Source organism: Musa acuminata, chromosome BXJ3-8, assembly GCF_036884655.1.
Source record: "Musa acuminata AAA Group cultivar baxijiao chromosome BXJ3-8, Cavendish_Baxijiao_AAA, whole genome shotgun sequence".
In the NCBI taxonomy this organism is placed as follows: Eukaryota; Viridiplantae; Streptophyta; class Magnoliopsida; order Zingiberales; family Musaceae; genus Musa; species Musa acuminata.
Window position 1 is genome coordinate 5,985,068 of NC_088356.1, and position 19,331 is coordinate 6,004,398.

General features: G+C 43.2%; 1 protein-coding gene across 3 annotated transcripts in view; it reads left to right on the forward strand.

Moving 5' to 3' along the window:
* LOC103994281 (probable acyl-activating enzyme 16, chloroplastic) overlaps positions 1-19,331 on the forward strand; it is a 44,249-nt gene that overhangs the window by 14,898 nt on the left and 10,020 nt on the right. For 2 of the 3 annotated variants that reach the window (XM_065164703.1, XM_065164704.1), the window contains exons 5-13: positions 8,312-8,523; positions 13,525-13,643; positions 13,945-14,094; positions 14,634-14,701; positions 15,433-15,538; positions 15,754-15,912; positions 16,039-16,092; positions 16,161-16,241; positions 17,622-17,759. In XM_065164703.1, the coding sequence (XP_065020775.1) occupies positions 8,312-8,523; positions 13,525-13,643; positions 13,945-14,094; positions 14,634-14,701; positions 15,433-15,538; positions 15,754-15,912; positions 16,039-16,092; positions 16,161-16,241; positions 17,622-17,759 (1,087 nt within the window). The remainder of the gene's footprint in view (positions 1-8,311; positions 8,524-13,524; positions 13,644-13,944; positions 14,095-14,633; positions 14,702-15,432; positions 15,539-15,753; positions 15,913-16,038; positions 16,093-16,160; positions 16,242-17,621; positions 17,760-19,331) is intronic. The other variant, XM_065164705.1, reaches the window with a different exon arrangement.

The window sequence follows — 19,331 nt, forward strand, 5'->3', positions numbered from 1 at the left end:
GGCATCTGAGATTGACATTCAGAGGAATGGCCAACCCTTCGTGCAAGAGGCACCACGAGAACAGACAAGCTTAGAAGAATGCGGAGCGCACAAAGGTTGGGATAGCTGAGTTTGAGCTATGGTTCAACGTTGACAACTATACTTGATGGTGCTCAAGGCAAGCGAGACGCTTGGTAAAGGATGAGACCATCCAAGGTGGAATGAGTTGCTTAGCGACCGAAAGAGTCGTGCAAAGCTCACAGAGGTGATGGGAATTGCTAACTCAAAGAATTCGGTACTCGTGCATAGGCTTGTATGCGGACGATGGAATGTTCGCGGCCATCCCAAGGCGACCGAAACTCGGCGCTATGGAGCATTGAAGCTTTCTCTTCGGCATGTGAAGGATACGTCCGTAGGAGGCTGAAGTGTGTAATGAGTTCAGCATGTTGCTAGGCTTTGAGTGGTGCAGCGGGGGCTGTATTGACGTGGAGTCACAATCTAGCAAGTGTGTTTGTAGGAGGCAGAACAATGCATAGTTTGTTTAGTAGATCGGAGTAGTCAAAGGGAATGGTGGTCTCCGAAACGAAGAGAGATGTTGCTCCAACGGGACAGTTATCCAGGAGGGATAAGTCCCAGCTCTCCAGAGGGAGAATCATGTAGGACGGACCTCACAAGTTGAGGAGGAGTACCTCAACAAACAACAACTCCATGAAGCTCAATGGACTGAGCAAGCGGCGAGGAGTCGTCGCATGATCTCGCTCGAGAGAATGCATTGGTAGATGCATTGCGAGATTAAGTGGGGGAGCGACCTAAAGCAACACAAATGAAGGCACACTTGGAGTCGATATGGAGATTAGACTCAAGGGAGGGCTGACCCGTGGAATGGTGGGCACGAGGCCCACAATCAACTCAATGCAAAAACGAAGAGCGGAGCAACTTGGGTGTAACTTGGCGAAGTACCCAAGCCGCATGAAGGGAGCCAGCATAAAAGATGGAACATGGAGCGGAGGCATAGTGCTTTCCTTGGACAGAGGTCAAGGACATGAACTCTTGCAGAGGCAAGAGCAGGATCATGTTGTTCCATGGGTCATTCATTCTGACGGAGCGGACTCATCTTGCATGGTGCCAAAGACGAAGGGAGCTTCTGGGCATATGCACCTTATCTCGGAGGAGCATTTGATGGAGGAACTAAGGCGACTCAATTTGCGGAGGCGAAGTTGGGTTCAGAAGGCCTTAGCACGGGGCAAGAGGACGCAGAGGCGGGTACTCTTGAAGAATATGCCGCAGTGTTGCCATTCAAGTTGCCATGAAGGAAGCGGTGCGCAGCGAAGATTGTGCTGGCAGGGGCAGAGGCCCAGGATCCAGACAATGGTGCACTAATTGCAGCGAAGTCGGGAGACTTCGGGAGCTACTAGGCAACGGACTGTCCTAGAGCGATGCTTTATCTAGGTGTGACCCAAGAGTGGGTGGATGAAGGTCGATTGCCAAAGGAGCGAACAAAATCGAAGGTGGAAGAGACCCTGCGATGTATTGGCAGAGGCCACACATGAAGGGTTCACAATTCGAGTTCATCCCACAAGGATCAGAATGCAATAGAGATGTCACCAAGAGGCGACATGGTGCAGCGAATCGTGGTGGAACTGTTCGTGGCAATGCGATACACACGACATAGTCCCGTGAGGGATTAGATCATACGGAGGTATAATCGGGAGCTACTGGAAGCTCCACTTCGGTGAACAACACGACGACAAGAAGGGCTATGGATTCAAGGAGTGAAGGCCATGGTACCGCAGAGGTGGGTCTTCCGTGCGTGCATCGAATTTTGCATCGGATGAAAACTTTGGTCATCAACATATGGGGGCTGTGTTCCACCAAGGGAAAAGTTCGAATGCAAGTACCACTGAGTCCCGTGAGGGACTAGATCATATGGAGGTATGATCGGGAGCTACTGGAAGCTCCACTTCGGTGAACAACACGACGGCAAGAAGGGCTATGGATTCAAGGAGTGAAGGCCATGGTACCGCAGAGGCGGGTCTTCCGTGCGTGCATCGAATTTTGCATCGGATGAAAACCTTGGTCATTAGCATATGGGGGCTGTGTTCCACCAAGGGAAAAGTTCGAATGCAAGTACCAGTGAGTCCTATGGGAGGGACTTGATCATACAGAGGTATAATCGAAGCAGCTGGAGAGTTGGACTACTCCAGAGCTTATATTCACTTAAGGGAGCTCGGCAAGTCAGAGGACAAGGTCGAGTAAGCGAACGTTGCTACTAAGGAAGCTAATGAGAACATAATCTGTGCAAACCCTATAATGCGATGGCAGAGGCCATGCATAGGAGTTGTAGTCTATCTTTCCATCGACCAAAGGGAGCTGCTTGGAGAACACAGAGGTGTTGAAGCAGGGGGTCGAAAGGGGCGAGGAAGCGACGATGAGTCCAGAGGGACTTAGCTACCCAAAATCAAGCATCAGTTAGAATGGAGGTGGACTCGGAGGAATGCCACAGAGACATATCTACTGATCGTGAAGAAAAGGGATGCAGATGCGAGGCAACGGATAGTAGTGCCATGGGCATGGCAGCGCCATGGTACCGCAGAGGCGGGACTTCCGTGAAAGTCATTGATCCCTTGCTCTCATGGAGGGAGAGCGCTTGGTCGTGAAAGGGGCCGAGGAGGTGGAGCATGCAGAGGCAAACTCCATGTACTGAGACAAAGATGAAGGGCAGAGGCCAAGGAACTTCGTAAGACCGGTGTCAACGAGCTGCTCATCATGATAGCCGAAAGTGAAGGACTTCGGGTCAGGCAAGAGTGCATGACCAAGGAACGAAGCAGGCAGTATGCGGTGCTGTACTTTTGCTACTCAGTGGAGTAGGCGGCAGGGTTGATGGAGAAGATGGTACAATCCCAGAGGCGACTAAACCTATGAGAGAATTACTCCAAGTTGGGGTGAAAACTTCCTGCATTCCAGAAGTTCGATGGCATTGAGAAGGTGAATCACAACAACTTACTCAATGCAATGAGTGCAAACACTTCAAGTGCTTCAGAAGTGTGAGCAAAGAGCAGGCGAAGGCCAGTAACCAGCTCGATGCATGGAGTACAACCTCGAGGAGGCGGGCAAAGTCAAGTAACCTTTGCCTTCTCAACTCTTAAGAGAATGAGCGAAATCGAATACCCCAATTCTCTTATCTATCCAGTAGAGGAGCTCTGCATATGTTCAAAGATCCTTCGAAGATAATGGAAGACAATAGTTGTCAAATCCTCACTAACGGTGATCAGTGTTTCTGAGAGTAGATTGTCTGCTTCATTTCCCAACGAAATGCCAATCGAAAGAGGAAGTGATGCGAACCTACTTGGATGTGACAACTAAGTGAAAGAAGAGTTAATGAGCAAATTTTGTGAAGGAAGGACCCAAAACTTCAGAAGTTTGTGAGACGATGCTCATTAAAGCTCCAACAAGCATCCACCCAGTTCAAGTAGCATGAGGCATTTGAGAGACTGGCGCAGTAAGGATGGTCTTTTCCTTCATCTGGAGGATCCGTAGGAACCAACAGGGATCAACACAACTCAGCCAACCCCACACTAGAGTCAGAGTCATTGGCGAGTTGAAGCAGCATGGCGGATCAAAGGTTCGACCATGGTTTGCAGTACCGGTCTGACAGACTTTCGGTACACGGACCATATGTTACCGTTCCGACACTGTAGCAATGTTGTAGCAGTACTGTAGCACTGTAGCACTGCTACAGTGCTCGGCATGCCTGAATATACCGCTCGGTACACCTGGGTGTACCGAGCGGTATACCGTACCGTATCGATACCGAGCCCAGATCGAAACTCCGGTACGGTACGGTATTGCGAACATTGGGTTCCACTACTAAAAAACAACAGCGGAGAGCAGTTGGGAGCCAGGAGGCGCATTGCAGTTGAAGCAGAAGATTGAAGACTTAGCAAAGGCAAGGAGTTGTAGTGTCGGCAAAGGCTTCGACGAGGACGTCGAAGGAATAAGTGGGGGAGCCAGGAGGCGCATTGCAGTTGAAGCAGAAGATTGAAGACTTAGCAAAGGCAAGGAGTTGTAGTGTCGGCAAAGGCTTCGACGAGGACGTCGAAGGAATAAGTGGGGGAGAATGTCACAGACAAACTTCTAAACAGGATGTTTGATGTAATGCTTATGTATGTCCGTGTCTTTTGGTATGTTCATGCTTTGTACAGCATGTAGAGGGACGGCCGAAGGCTTAATAGTCCCATTTTAGTTAGGTTGGTGGTCGCTTTAGGCTTATAAATAAAGGTTGTGTCATGTGGACACGTGTGAGAGATTTTCGGTCTGTAATGGACCATTTTACCCTTTGTTGTGCAACTGTTCAGAGCTTGTAAATTCTGTTTGTAATTTGCATTGTCTATGAAGTGTTTTCGGAAATGTTTGCTTGTGGATCCCGAGTGAGGCATTTTCTTTATCCCATTTTCTCTTTTGTGGGTCCTAAATGACCATGGGAGGCTTCGGGGAGGCTGACCTTTGCGGACGGACACGCATGGGTGCCGCACGACTTAGGCAAAACCAGCTAAGTCCGTGACAGAAGGTCGAGTGCCAAAGGAGCGAACACAATCGAAAGTGGAAGAGGCCCTGCGATGTGTTGGCAGAGGCCACACATGGAGGGATCACAATCCGAGTTCATCCCATAAGGATCAAAATGCAATGGAGATATCACCAGGAGGCGACATGGTGCAACGGATCATGGTGGAACAATTCGTGGCAATGCGATACACACGAATATAGTCCCGTGAGGGACTATATTATACGGAGGTATGATTGGAGCTACTGGGAGCTTTACTTCGGTGAATAACACGACAGGAAAAAAGGCTATGGATTCAAGTAGTGAAAGCCATGGTACCGTAGAGGCGGGTCTTCCGTGCGTGCATCGAATTTTGCATCGGATGAAAGCTTTGGTCTTCAACATATGGGGGCTGTGTACCACCAAGGGAAAAGTTCGAATGCAAGTACTAGTGAGTCCCATGGGAGGGACTTGATCATGCAGAGGTATAATCAAAGCAGTTGGAGAGTTGGACTGCCCCAGAGCCTATATTCGCTTAAGGGAGCCCGGCAAGTTAGAGGACAAGGTCGAGTATGTGAACGTTGCTACCAAGGAAGCTGAGGAGAACAAAATCAATGCAAACCCTACAACATGATGGCAGAGGCCATGCATGAGAGTTGCAGTCTGTCTTTCTATCGACCAAGGGGAACTGCTTGGAAAACAAGGAGGTGTTGAAGCAAGGGGTCAAAAGGGGCGAGGAAGCGACGACGAGTCCAGAGGGACTTAGCTACCCAAAACAAAGCATTAGCTATAATGAAGGTGGACTCGAATGAGTGCCACAGAGACAGATCTACCGATCGTGAAGAAAAGGGATGCAGATGCGATGTGACGGATAGTAGGGCCATAGGCATGGCAGCGCCATGGTACCGCAGAGGCGAGACTTCCGTGAAGTCATCGATCCCTTGCTCTCATGGAGGGAGAGCGCTTGGTCATGAAAGGGGCCGAGGAGGTGGAGCATGCAGAGGCAAACTCCAAGTACCAGGACAAGGTTGAAGGGCAGAGGCCAAGGAACTTCGTAAGACCGGTGTCAACGAGCTTCTCATCAAGATAGCCGAAAGTGAAGGACTTCGGGTCATGCAAAAGTGCACGACCAAGGAACGAAGCAGGTAATATGCGGTGTTGTAGGCGGCAGGGTTGATGGAGAAGACGGTATAATCCCAAAGGCGACCAAAACTATTAGAGACTTACTTTAAGTTGGGGTGAAAACTTCCTGCATTCCAAAAGTTCGACGACATTGAGAAGGTGAATCACAGTAGCTAACTCAACGCAAGGAGTGCAAACATTTCAAGTGCTTCAGACGTGTGCGCAAAGAGCGGGTGAAGGCCAATAACCAACTCGATGCATGGAGTACAACCCATAAGGAGGTGGGCGAGTCAAGTAACCTTTGCCTTCTCAACTCTTAAGAGAATGGGTGAAACCAAATACCCCAATTCTCTTATCTATCCAGCAAAGGAGCTCAGCACAGGTTCAAATACCCTTCGAAGATAATGGAAGACAATAGTTGTCAAATCCTTACCAATGGTGATCGGTGCTACTGAGAGCAGATTATCCGCTTCATTTCCCAACAGAATGCCAATCAAAACCGGAAGTGATGCGAATCTACTTGGAAGTGACAACTAAGTGAAAGAAGAGTCAATGGGCAAATTTTATGGAGGAAGGACCCAAAACTTCAAAAAGTCTACGAGGCGATGCTCGTTAAAGCTCCAACAAACATCCACCCAGTTCAGGCAGCATGAGACATTTGAGAGACTGGCGCAAAGTAAGGATGGTCTTTTCCTTCATCTGAAGGATTCGTAGGAACCAACAGGGATCAACACAACTCAGCTAACCCCACACTAGAGTCAGAGTCATTGCCGAGTTGAAGCAGCATGGCAGATCAAAAGTTCGACTACTCAACTACAGCAGCGGAGAGCAGCTGGGAGCCAAGAGTCGCATTGCAGCTGAAGCAAAAAATTGTAGACTCAGCAAAGGCGAGGAGTTGCAGTGTCGGCAAAAGCTTCGACGAGGACGTCGAAGGAATAAGTGGGGGAGAATGTCATGGACAAACTTCTAAACAGGATGTTTGATGTAATGCTTATATATGTCCGTGTCTTTTGGTATGTTCATGCTTTGCACAACATGTATAGGGACGGTCGAAGGCTTAACAACCCCATTTTAATTGGGTTTGGTGGTCGTTTTAGGCTTGTAAATAAAGATTGTGTTATGTGGACACTTGTGAGAGATATTCGGTCTGTAGTGGACCATTTTGACCCTTTGTTGTGCAACCGTTCAGAGCTTATAATGTCTGTTTGTAATTTGCATTGGCTATGAAGTGTTTTATGAGATGTTTGCTTGTGGATCCCGGGTAAGGCGCTTTCTCTAACCCGTTTTCTCTTTTGTAGGTCCTAAGGGATCATGGGAGGTTTCGAGGAGGTTGACTTTTGCGGACAGACACGCAGGGGTGCCGCACGACTTAGGCAAAACCAGCTAAGTCCGTGACAACGCGGGCAGAAACCGAGCGATGTTACCTTTTTTTTTCGCGCGGAGAGAAGGAAATGATTTCTTCTCCCCACGTGGGCAGAAATCGAGCGACGTCGCTTTCTTTTTCCCTTTTTTTTTGCGTGGTGAAACCGGGCGACATTGCCTTTCTCTCTTTTTTTTTTTCGCATGGGGAGAAGGAAACAATTTCTTCTCCCCACATGGGCAGAAACCGAGCGACGTCGCTTTTTTTTTTTTCCATGCAGGGAGAAGGAAACCTCCTTCTCATACGGAGAGAGAGCGGTATACTAAAACGTACCGCTCAGTATACTTATATCGTACCGTATCGAACTGAGTTCGAAACTTCGGTATGATACGAAATTACGAACCTTGATCATGACCACCGTTACCTTTACGATTATAATCACCTCTACCTTCAACTTCTCTCGGTGCTTTTTCGATCACCTACTGTTGTCATCGTGATCCTCACTAATGACTACCTTGCCTCTGTTTCCAATAGCTTGTCCTCTCTTATGCCTCTTTTTTTCAATTATATTCTTTCTAATCCAATTAGTAATTGTTTTATTTATATTGGGTAAGTGCCTCACTTTGTTTGGGCGAGCAGCCTCAGGCATTTTGAAACTTTGGTGTCATTTAGTGCCTAGTGCTGGTACCTGAGATTTTAAACCATGATACAAAAATTCACTTTATTGTTCCTGTTGTCAATTACAGATAGAACATGTTGATACATTAGACCAAGTTCCTACTGATTATATTTAAGAGTATGATATTAATTAATATCTGTAAATGCCATATTCTGTAGATAGTTAAAGGTATACAATCTCAATGGTATTGGTATAGTGGTCACTGGGCAGACCATTGTAGGATTGGTTCATACTAGTGCACTGCATGTTGGTAAGCCAGGGTAACAAGCAGTATATCTTCAATTTTGACTGACACACCTATACTGGGTGTGAACTTGTTGAAATTGGCTTGGTTCACACTTCCGTGATTTCGTACTGTGCCAACTGAAATTTCAATCACTGAGTTAAACAATAGACTCTATATGGTTGATGTAGAACAATTAGAAACAATGCCAATATCATTTTAAGAAATTGATCTCTTAAAATGCATGGCTATTATTGTGCCATGTAAACATTATTTTATTGCATAATTTGACTACCTATACCATAGAAAGTTAATCATTAGAATCTGAACCTTTATTATTTTGTGAGACATAATATTTTTTTGCATGTGTTTTAATAATAACTGACTTTTTGTAATTTGTTGTAACAGTGATGCACTTGTTGTCGACAATCCTCAATTTTTCAACAGGCTTGCAGAATCCTTCATTACAAGGGCTCATATAAGATTCGTTGTTCTACTTTGGGGCGAGAAATCACACCTTAAAAGTAAATTTGTGGATGAAATGCCTATATATGAGTACAAGGATATTGTGGAACTAGGACAACAAAGCCGCCATGCATTGCTTCATTCTTGGCCGACAGGTACATCTATTTATGTTATGCTTAAATATTTTCCATGTGTTGACCTGTAGAGCATTTGGCAAGAAAAATGAATCCCACATTGGGCAATTAGTGGATTCCCTTGACATTCTCTAGAATATGCAGTGGCATATATGAAGTGTAATCAATCTGCTAAGCTATGTTCCTGGAGTAATTATTAGTGACTGCTTTCTAGTAATTATGCTATATTATGATATGACTTAAGTCCTAAAGATGAATTACTTGCCATCCTTTAGTTTCTGCACATTTTTCATGCTTCGCATCAATATGAATCGATGCTCAAGGAGACGACTGCTACAAGTTGTGAACATTGAGGTCTTAGTATGTGCCTCAAATTCCATTGATAATATAGTTAGGGAAGCTTAGTTTGCTTCAAAAATTTAGATAGAGGTGCTTTGATCTTCGATAAAGGATCGACTTGCAACATAAAAATGTGCCAATAACATCATATAGTTTATGCAGAAAATGCAACAAAACTAAAGATGCAAAGTTTGTTGCAAAGTGAACAGCTTGCATCATAAAAAGGTATCTCTATTGTCTTACAATGTGCTAAAAGTTTTAGTTGTGTAAACTGTAAAGCAATTCTCCTATGTTAATAGCTAGCAGTGCCTTCAAACAGAAGGGAATAGCATTGCCATATTTGTCTCTAAAACTTCTAGGGTATTTTGTGGACTATATGTACAAAGCAAGATGCTACTAAGTACTAACACCAATTTAGTTGCTTAAACTATTTTCTTTGCTTGTGTGTCCTTTTGTTTTGTTTCAAAAAAAAAAAAGTTTTTGAACCCTAGCGCCTTCATTCTGTAAAGCTAATTTTTCTCATTTTCAATTAGAATTTACAAACTTAGATGGCTATATTCCCGCTTAAATTACAAAGATGAGTTTATGGTGTTACTCAAGGCCACCTAGATTGTCTGTCACAGGTTTCAAGTTTTGACGTTGTAGTACTCCAGGCCAACATTATCATCTATCACAAAGTTTCCATTTTTATACCGATAAGAGTCTGATAAGTGCTAGTATACCTAAACATGTTACTCCATCTTACTTGTTGGCATGGTTTCGGCCTGTCATATATATAAGTCTATCCTCCTTGCAATCAGGCTGTCCATAATATGAAGAAGTGGAGCAATTGGTATTTGATAAGACCCTAAGGTCTTATCGTAGGCTCTGATACCAAATGATAAGACCCTAAAGTCTTATCGTAGGCTCTGATACCAAATGATAAGACCCTTAAAGTCTTATCGTAGGCTCTGATACCAAATGATAAGACCCTAAAGTCTTATCGTAGGCTCTAATACTAAATGGTAAGATCCTAAAGTCTTATCGTGGAAGAAAGATGAGAAAAGGGATGATAATGATCACTTCGAGGGGATCGACCTCCTTGATCGCTTCGAGGGGATCGACCCTCCTTGATCGCTTCGAGGGGATCGGCCCTCCTTGATCTCTTCGAGGGGATCGGCCCTCCTTGATCACTTCGAGGGGATCGGCCTCCTAGGGTTTGTCCAAAGACAATAGTATTTTTCATAGATTTCTGAAAAGAAGCAGTTACATCCCTATTTATAGAGTTCCACCCAGAGTCCATCAGGACTTGAACTCTAATAATAAATAAATATTAAATAAACCTCTACTTGACTCTAATTGAACCAAATCGACTCAATAAACAACTGGACTAAACAGACTCAATAAACATTATTCAAAAGCTCAGAAAAAGGGTCCTAACAGTTCCTCCCTCTTCAAATCAGCCTTGTCCTCAAGGCTGAGCAGCATCAATCTCTGGGAGCTTCTCTTTTAGCACTTTAGCCATAGATTATCTGTAACGCATCACAACCCGTTGATCAAGTAAGTATGATCTCCACTTTTTAATAGTGTAAGCAACAAGTCGATCTTTCAATGTAGCAATCGTTGCATAAAACTTCTGGCCCCGTATAATCAATTTTATCTTTGAACCTTTGCTATCACAAGTGAAAATCCGTCCATCAACGATCTTTACTTCGAATCTATCATAGTCTTCAATGTGGTGGGCCAATCGGTCAACAGTCTCACTGTCTATAAAATTGTTAGTGCTACCAGTATCAATCAAAACTATAACAGGCTGATGTTCCAGAGTTTCGCCAACTTCCATAGTTTGCGGGTTAGAGTAGTCGGCTAATGCATGCATTGTATATATGGTAGGTCCAACATCTTCATTAGAATTTATACCTTCATGATCGGAGTCCACATTCTTAGCTTTCGGTTCCTCTCCAATTGGTTCAATCATCAGAAGTTGCCCTTGTTTACATCGGTGCTCCATACTCCATTTTTCATCATAATACAAACCCCTTGCTGATCTTTCCTTGCTAATTTTTTTCTCATGTAGATTTGCAAATGAGATCGCAGTTATCATAGTACGGGGTTGACGAGCCTTAACTTCACACCGGATCTCTGGAATAAGCCCTTCAATAAATGTATCCAGAAGTTGTCGGTTCGACCAATCTCTAGCTTGATTTGATAATCTTTCAAACTTACTCTGATATTCTAACACTGTAGAAGTTTGATGAATTTTGGCGAGCTGGCAATCAACATTCTCATATTCGGATGGGCCAAAGCGAACAAGAAGCCCTCTTTTGAACTGCTCCCACGAAGGAACTCCGTGAAAAGTTTCATACCAATCGTACCACTGGAGTGCATCTCCCTCGAGTTGGATTGAGGCCACTTCTACCTTGGATTCTTCTGGGGTTCTGTGAAAACGGAAAATATTTTCTGCCTTAGAGATCCAATTGGTCGGATCTCCATCTTTCCATCTCGGAAATTCCATCTTCATGTGTGAGTAATTTGTGTCATAATCTTGGGGCCCTTTTCCTGTATCTTCAGATCTGTGCAACGTAGAACTTGAGCTCCCACCTTGTTGAAAATTAACTAATGCTCTCCATTAGGCTCTTTTTGAAATCATTAAGTGTTTCTTGCAGTCGATTCTCAATTCTGATTTCCAATGCTTCCATTTGTGCTTTCACCGAGTTATCAATGGCCATTGCGTAAGACTGCAAATCTGTAATCTCAACTCCTGTTTTTGGTGTCGGGTCAAGGGCATCAACACTATCGATGCGAAGTTACCGAGGAGGTGGACGCCAAGGGCAGTGCTGCGGTCGCTGCGTTGGAGGAAGAGTAGCTGCCCTGTTTCTATCGAGGCATGGGGTGAGAGCGCCGAGGTTGGAAGGCGACTGCGTTGATGTGGTTGCAGTTGGGGGCAGCGTCACCAAGGGACTGTCACTGCGGTGGTTGCGACGATGCGGATTGAAGGCAGCGTTGCTCTGTCTCTACCGCACTACGAAGGCGTTGGTGACGTCGATGGATCGCGTGCCGTTGAGGACACAACGGTGTCGTTGAAGCGACCGAAACGGAGCTTGCTGCGTGTGCTGTTGGAGGGAGGCTGCGGTGGTGTTGCCGAGGTTGAGGCTGCAGGGGAAAATAGGAATCGACGGTGGCAGGCTGGGCGGCGAGCGGCGTCGTCGCTGGCTGGGCAGCAGCGGCGACGGTGGTGGCAACCGTTCGCAGCAGCAAGAGGATTGCCCTGTTTCGGTCACCAAGGGGGCAGAGCAAGGGGGAGTGGCGGCGGTCGTTCTCGCCCGAGCCACGGGGAGCGGCGGCTGGGAGGCGAGCAGCGGTCGCCGCACGGTGGCTGGCAGTAGTGGTGGGTCGGCTGGAAGGTGACGGCGCTCGAGGCGTGGCTGCGATCGACGAGGGGCTGCGGCAACAGAGGAAGCTGTGTTTCTGCCACCGCTGTAAGGAGGGGCTGCGGCAACCGGCGGTTGCGGCTGTGGTGCCGGCGGTCCTTCTCACTCGAGCGAGATGGGAACGCGAGGAGAAGAGGTCGCTGGCCAGGTGATCGAGCGGAGGCGATGCAGCTGGGAACAAGGGCAATCCGTGAGTTGCCCTGTTTCCGTCGCCGCGAGGAGGGCGACAATCGGCCGCTGCGGCTGCGACCCAAGGGAAGGCGGGCGGCGGTGGAGAGGCAGCGGTGGTGGCGCGGCTGGGAGCAGCGTCACCAACGATCGCCGAGGAGGAGAGGTCGAGCGGCTGCGCTGCGACGCTAGGGAAGGCGGGCGGCGGTAGTAGGGCTGGGATGGACGTTGGCAGCGTCGTCTCCTGGCCAGGGGATAACGGCGGCGGTGGTCGCCGGCCGGGAAGCGGGGCGATGGTGGGCGCTGGCCGGAGAGAAGCGACGGGCGGCGGGTGGGCTGGCCGGAAGCAGGGGAAGCAGGCGTGCGTGGCTGCGGTTGCTGCTTCTTCTTTCTCTCTCTCTTTCTTTCTTTCTTTCTTTCTTTCTTTCTTTCTTTTTTTTTTTTTTTTTTTTTTTGATAAGACCCTAAGGTCTTATCGTAGGCTCTGATACCAAATGATAAGACCCTAAGGTCTTATCGTAGGCTCTGATACCAAATGATAAGACCCTAAAGTCTTATCGTAGGCTCTGATACCAAATGGTAAGATCCTAAAGTCTTATCATGGAAGAAAGATGAGAAAAGGGATGATAATGATCACTTCGAGGGGATCGACCTCCTTGATCGCTTCGAGGGGATCGGCCCTCCTTGATCGCTTCGAGGGGATCGGCCCTCCTTGATCACTTCGAGGGGATCGGCCTCCTAGGGTTTGTCCAAAGACAATAGTATTTTTCATAGATTTCTGAAAAGAAGCAGTTACATCCCTATTTATAGAGTTCCACCCAGAGTCCATCAGGACTTGAACTCTAATAATAAATAAATATTAAATAAATCTCTACTTGACTCTAATTGAACCAAATCGACTCAATAAACAACTGGACTAAACAGACTCAATAAACATTATTCAAAAGCTCAGAAAAAGGGTCCTAACAGTATTTTTATCCAAGGTCCATTTTCTCACCACTTTATCTTAAGATAGATGAAATTATATTTTTAAAATGATCAGTCTGCATGTTTTATATTGTGCTTAATATCTAAATTGCAATTAACAGCAAGTGACATTTTATAGGCCAGAAGTATGTTTATGAAGCCATCAACCCTGAAGATGTTGCTACACTAATGTATACAAGTGGAACAAGTGGTATTCCCAAAGGTGTGATGCTTACACATCAGAATCTTTTGCATCAGGTCTGAAAACCTTTTTCATGATTGTTATTGTATTGCTTAATCTTCAGTCTTGAATATTATCTTCTCATAATTTCGCCTCGTAATGTCATATATTATAGAAATTTATCTTTTGTGTATGATGCCTATGACTGACATACAGATACCATCCCAACTTACCAACTGCAATATAAGTTAACTAGGCATGGAAGTTTCTGTTGTACTTGTAATTTGCACGTGGCTTTGTGAGTATGTACATTGTTATAATCTTCCTTGTCTCCTATGTGGTTCTTATTTTTTCTTCTCTGTGCATTTTTTGTTGTAGATAAAGAACTTGTGGGACATTGTGCCTGCAGAAGCCGGAGACCGTTTCTTGAGTATGCTGCCAACATGGCATGCATATGAGCGTGCAGCTGAGTATTTTATATTTACCTATGGGATTGAGCAGGTTTACACAAACATTAAAAGGTTGAAGGTAGAGTTTTGCATCCTTACTCCTATTGATTAGTGCATCTGAGTCGAGCATTTGCACCCGAGTATGTACCACCAGCATGGTGCCGGCAATACTGACTGATGTACCACCCTGTGCACCTTGTATATCTAGTAAAAATAATAAAAAAAGAGAATAGGTGTTTCCCATTAGATAAAAGATCTTCTTATTCTTTTTTCTTGCTAAGGGTAGAGGTCAGACCAGAGATCAGAGATGCTGGAGGGAAGGAAGAAGGGTCTCCTCTTCTTCCTCTCCGTCTCTTCACTACTACTTGGATGAACTGGAATGAAGCATGACTCAACCAAAGTTGAATTTTTCAAGCCATTTTTTATGACCTGGTTTAGGTCCAAGGCCATCTAGCAAGGCCATCCCAACACTGTAAGCCTGAAGTCAGCTGGTTAGACTGGGTTTGACAGAAGTCCTTAGTAAAGGCTTGTCCATGCACAACTTGCTCACCTCACTACCCTCCCTGCTTCCCTTACCCAAAAGTTTCCCTCCTATTTATTCTTTTTTTCTTTTGACAGGATGACTTGAAGCTCTATCAACCTCAGTATCTTATTTCTGTTCCCCTGGTTTATGAAACACTTTACAGGTCAGCTTTCTTTGGAGATTCTTCTAAATGTAGTTTATATATATATATATATATATGTATATACATATAAATATAAATATAAATATAAATATATATATATATATATTTATTTATATATATCTCCTGATTATTATTTAGAAATGAAAAATGATATGCATTATCCCTGAAGCTGAACCGGACTGGATTAAATTTGTTTGGTCTTTGTAGAATGTCTCTGAAGTCTGATCATTTTTGTTTTGAGTCACCAACTAATGCAGGTTAGTTCTTTCCATGGCGAAAAGGTATGTCTAGGTTGGTTAGTTCATTGTTGTACATTTGATGGGTCTCAGGTTCGAATTCTAGTTTATGTGTGAGCTTATATACTGATTAATATAATGAAAGGAAATTAATTTTTTAAAGATATAAAAAGCAGTGGCAGGAGATAATGGTTGCTTCTTGAGTATGAATTACTCATGTTGGTTCATGAGTTCTTGAATTGCTGACAAATCATATAATCTGGAAATCTAAAAAATCTTACTTATAGTTTGTAGAGTTCTTGGATCATTTTAATGGGAGATTATTTGCTCACATGTGGAACACTATCATGCAAGTTCGATAAAATTGTTCAGTGAGAATTTTGTTCCATGGGAAAAAGAATACAGTGTTAATTTGGGCTTGTATCAAGTATCAACCTTGACAGAGTTCAATAAATAAAGGTTGCAGTGACATTTTTGTTTTTTTCTTTTCTGCAGTTCAATCCAGAAGCAGATATCTTCAAGCTCTGGTGCTCGGAAGTTTGTTGCACTTATGTTAATTAAAGTTAGTTTGTTATACATGGAAGCCAAGAGGATTTATGAGGTGGGTTATGCTTAATTCATCAACTAATGACTCCATTACTGGTTACATTATTATGTCCAACTTTCTGAAGCTCTTTAGGACTTGACTCGATTGATCTAAAATCATTGCCAGTTGTTCACTACTTCACTTACTAGAATGTCTACGCGGAAAACTTATCAAATTATTTTTATTATCTTATGTTTATTTTTCGAGTGAGAAACACTTTATTTGTGAAGGGTGGATTCTTAACAAAAGAACACATTCAAGAATCATTAATTATAGTTGTGAAAGACTGGTTGTGGGCAAGAATTGTTGCTGTACTTCTCTGGCCACTGCATACATTGGCAATGAAGCTAGTTTATAGCAAAATTCATTCTGCAATTGGAATATCAAAGGTACTAGAATATAGAACTTTTGCATTAGAATCAGCAGTCTACTTTGCTTTTTTATTATAATCAAAAACTATTTTATGCATTTTGATGTCTTGAGTAAATTGCAGAGATTTGTTTGCCACATTGCAGGCTGGTATAAGTGGTGGTGCGAGTTTACCATCGCATATTGACCGGTTTTTTGAGGTTAGAATCCTTAAATGATGTGTTATTGTAGCATTAAGGACCGTAGTTTATTGACAACTCTGTTTCAGGCTATTGGTGTTAAGGTGCAGAATGGTTATGGTCTAACAGAAACTTCTCCTGTTGTAGCTGCTCGACGGCCATCTTGCAATGTATGTTGCTTTATTGTAGGAATTCTTTGTGATGCAGAAATGTGTTTGTAAATAATTTTCCATGTACCAATGTCCATTGTTAACTAACAAATGGTGATAATTTAGGATTCATTATTTACTGGTTGATTAATATTTTGCTAATGGAATTGGAAAATAACAAAGAAAATCCAGAGTTTCTCTGAGAATCATGAACCCATATCAAGGTTGCCAGCCCACTAAGTCCTCTTTATTTACAGATTGCAGCTTTTCAGCAACTGTGCAATTAATGGTTAACTAACTTTTGGGTCTATCCTATTAAATGCTATAGAATGGTCTCTTACTTTATATCCCCTCAGCATGCATGAGTAAGTTGGAATACTTGTGTGCACGTCAGAAACCCAAAATTTCAAATATGAGAAAGAGAGTAGTTAACACGCTTGAGTATGTTGGAATACTTGTATGAGCATGTTCGAATGCTTGTATGTTGGAATACTTGTATGCGCGAGTATGCTGGCATACTTGTGTACACATGAACTACAAACCCTTCTTTTTGGAGGGGGAAAAAGCTTTATGTCGTTAGTTCATAATCCTGGTTAGTTGCTATGGCCAAATTATTGAAGAGTTTACATTTGCAAATGTATATGCATATCTTAAAATGATGTGTGTTCCTAAACTGGCACATACATATGTTGGGGAAAAGAGAAGTGAAGTTTGAGAAACTACTTAGGCATTCTATGCCTGATGAAGGCTCCAATGTACCGTAAATCTGCTAAAAGTTTGTTACTTTTTGTGTTTCCGACAGAAAGGAAATGTTGTGTTCTTTACTATTTAATTAAACATAATTTTCAAAGGAGGATTCTTATTTAATGACCATAGTTATTCAGTTATTCTTATGTAGAATGAAGTAGATCTTTAATTATGTATTACAAATTAAAAACTACTTTGATTCACAATTATGGGTGGTGATGTTCTTTATCCATCTTGCAGTTAAAACTTCTTAGGAAGAAACTTTCTGTTGAAACAAAAAGAGTAAGTCACTACCCAATGAAAAGTCCTATGGTGGTATGACTCCATATGCATGATTGCTTGCACCAAATAATAACTTGAATTAGATATTTTTAAGAATATAAATTGGAATTTTGCTGGTAATTTTAACTGAATTATATGGCATGTCACCAGAACCATTCCATGTAATATGCAAGATATATGCATATTTTATCTGGGCCATGTCAGGGAACAAAATTGTACTAGAAAAACCCTGTTATATTGTTGTTTTGATTTTTTACTTCCCCTTTTTTGTTTGTTTGCATTTTCATTTAGAATTTGCTTTCAATCTTCACATTTTACTCTAATGCTAATTTTTTAATGAAATTTTGAATTTTTATTCTTTTACATTTGAAGGTTCTTGGCACAATTGGCCACCCGCTTAAGTACACAGAAATCAAAATAGTGGATATGAAAACTGGTGAGGTTCTTCCAGATGGTTTAAAAGGCATTGTCAAAGTCAAAGGGCCACAAGTCATGAAAGGTTACTACAAGGTAAAATTTAATGATATGAATTAATTGAAACTTGCAGTCTACAAATGGAACTAAAACATTTTTGAGATGTGAACGACACTATGCAACCATCATTTGAATGACATATGAACTGCATTATGAAAACATCAATGCTGTCAGTAGACAAGCTTACAGTACTATTTCCAGCCAGGAGATAAGAAGGAAGAGTAGGAGGAATAGGAAGGAAGAGGAGGGGGATTACCTGATGAGAGGCAACCAGCGGACAATGAGGCAGATGGTGGTGGTATATATAATAATTGAATTGAACTGGGCAGCCTGAAATGGATCAAGTCTCCATACTAATTCATGCCCTGATCGGTCCAGGCAAAACAGGATTCCATGATATAGATTTTGGGCATACAAAGATAATGTGCTGCTGACAAGACAAAAAAGGGAAGAGGAAGGGGGAGAGGGAGAGGGTGGAGAAAACTGAAAAAAGAGGAGTGTACATTTTCTTCTTCCTCTTCTCCATCTTTTTCGTCTTCTTTCTTTTAATGGGCTCGTCTAAAAATCAAAATTCTAAATACAAGAGTAGTTCAGTGTGGTTCTTCGTGGGCTCAAGAGCTCATTAACCAAGAAACTCCAAATTCAATATGAAGACTTTTAGGGAACCAGGTTGACTAGAGCCAATTTGTTAGGACTCCAAATTCAATTTGTTAGGACTCAAGAGCTACAGTGCGGACCGGTACCGGGCGGTCCGCGTACCGCTGGCCTGTCGGACTGGTGCATACCGCCCGTACCGGGCGGTACGATTCGGTATGGCAGACACTGGTTCTAACACAATTCAACCATCTTAGAATTGGATCATCATGAGGCAATTGGAAACTTAGAATTGAAAAAGGTATTGGCAAACAGGTGATGTAAAATTCCTGTCCCATATTGGTGTTGTCTTGTACTTAAGGAAACTGGAATACATTATTAGAAGTTACAAAGATATATTTAAGAAAAGGGTGCTGATGATTTATTTAGAGTTCTTTATATGAATCAATAGAAATTTAGTTGTTTTCGAGTGCTAGTTGGTCCTAATGTTATCTCTTAGTCCTCTTATGTTTCCTCCTATTTCTAACCAATATTCTTCCTTTCTACTCTTCAAAGCCAGCATTTTGCTGTTGTTTATCACTATATATTTGCTATCTTTTTTTATGTGCCTCACCACCCCACCTTGCATCACTATGTTATCAGCGCCCACTGATCTAATCTCATGTGATTTAAGACATGCTGGTACACTTATTGGAGGGAAAGAGACGAGATGAGTGAGAAAATAAAGGGGAAGGAGACGAATTTGCAAGCTGAGGCCGATAAAGTAATATTCATTTGTTGACAGACGATCTCCTCCAATGGCTGATGGAATTAATCGGGTGTCTCTTTCACAAAATAGATTATGGTAGGATCAAAATAGATTGAGGATTGTATGTTTGAATGCCAGAAACAGTTCTTTCATGATTGCAATACATATGCGGGTGAGTAGCAGACGATGCTTCCACTTGAATCTCGATGACTATAGGATCAGGGTGATAATTAAGCATTCTGTCCAGTGAGCTTTCTGGTCATCAA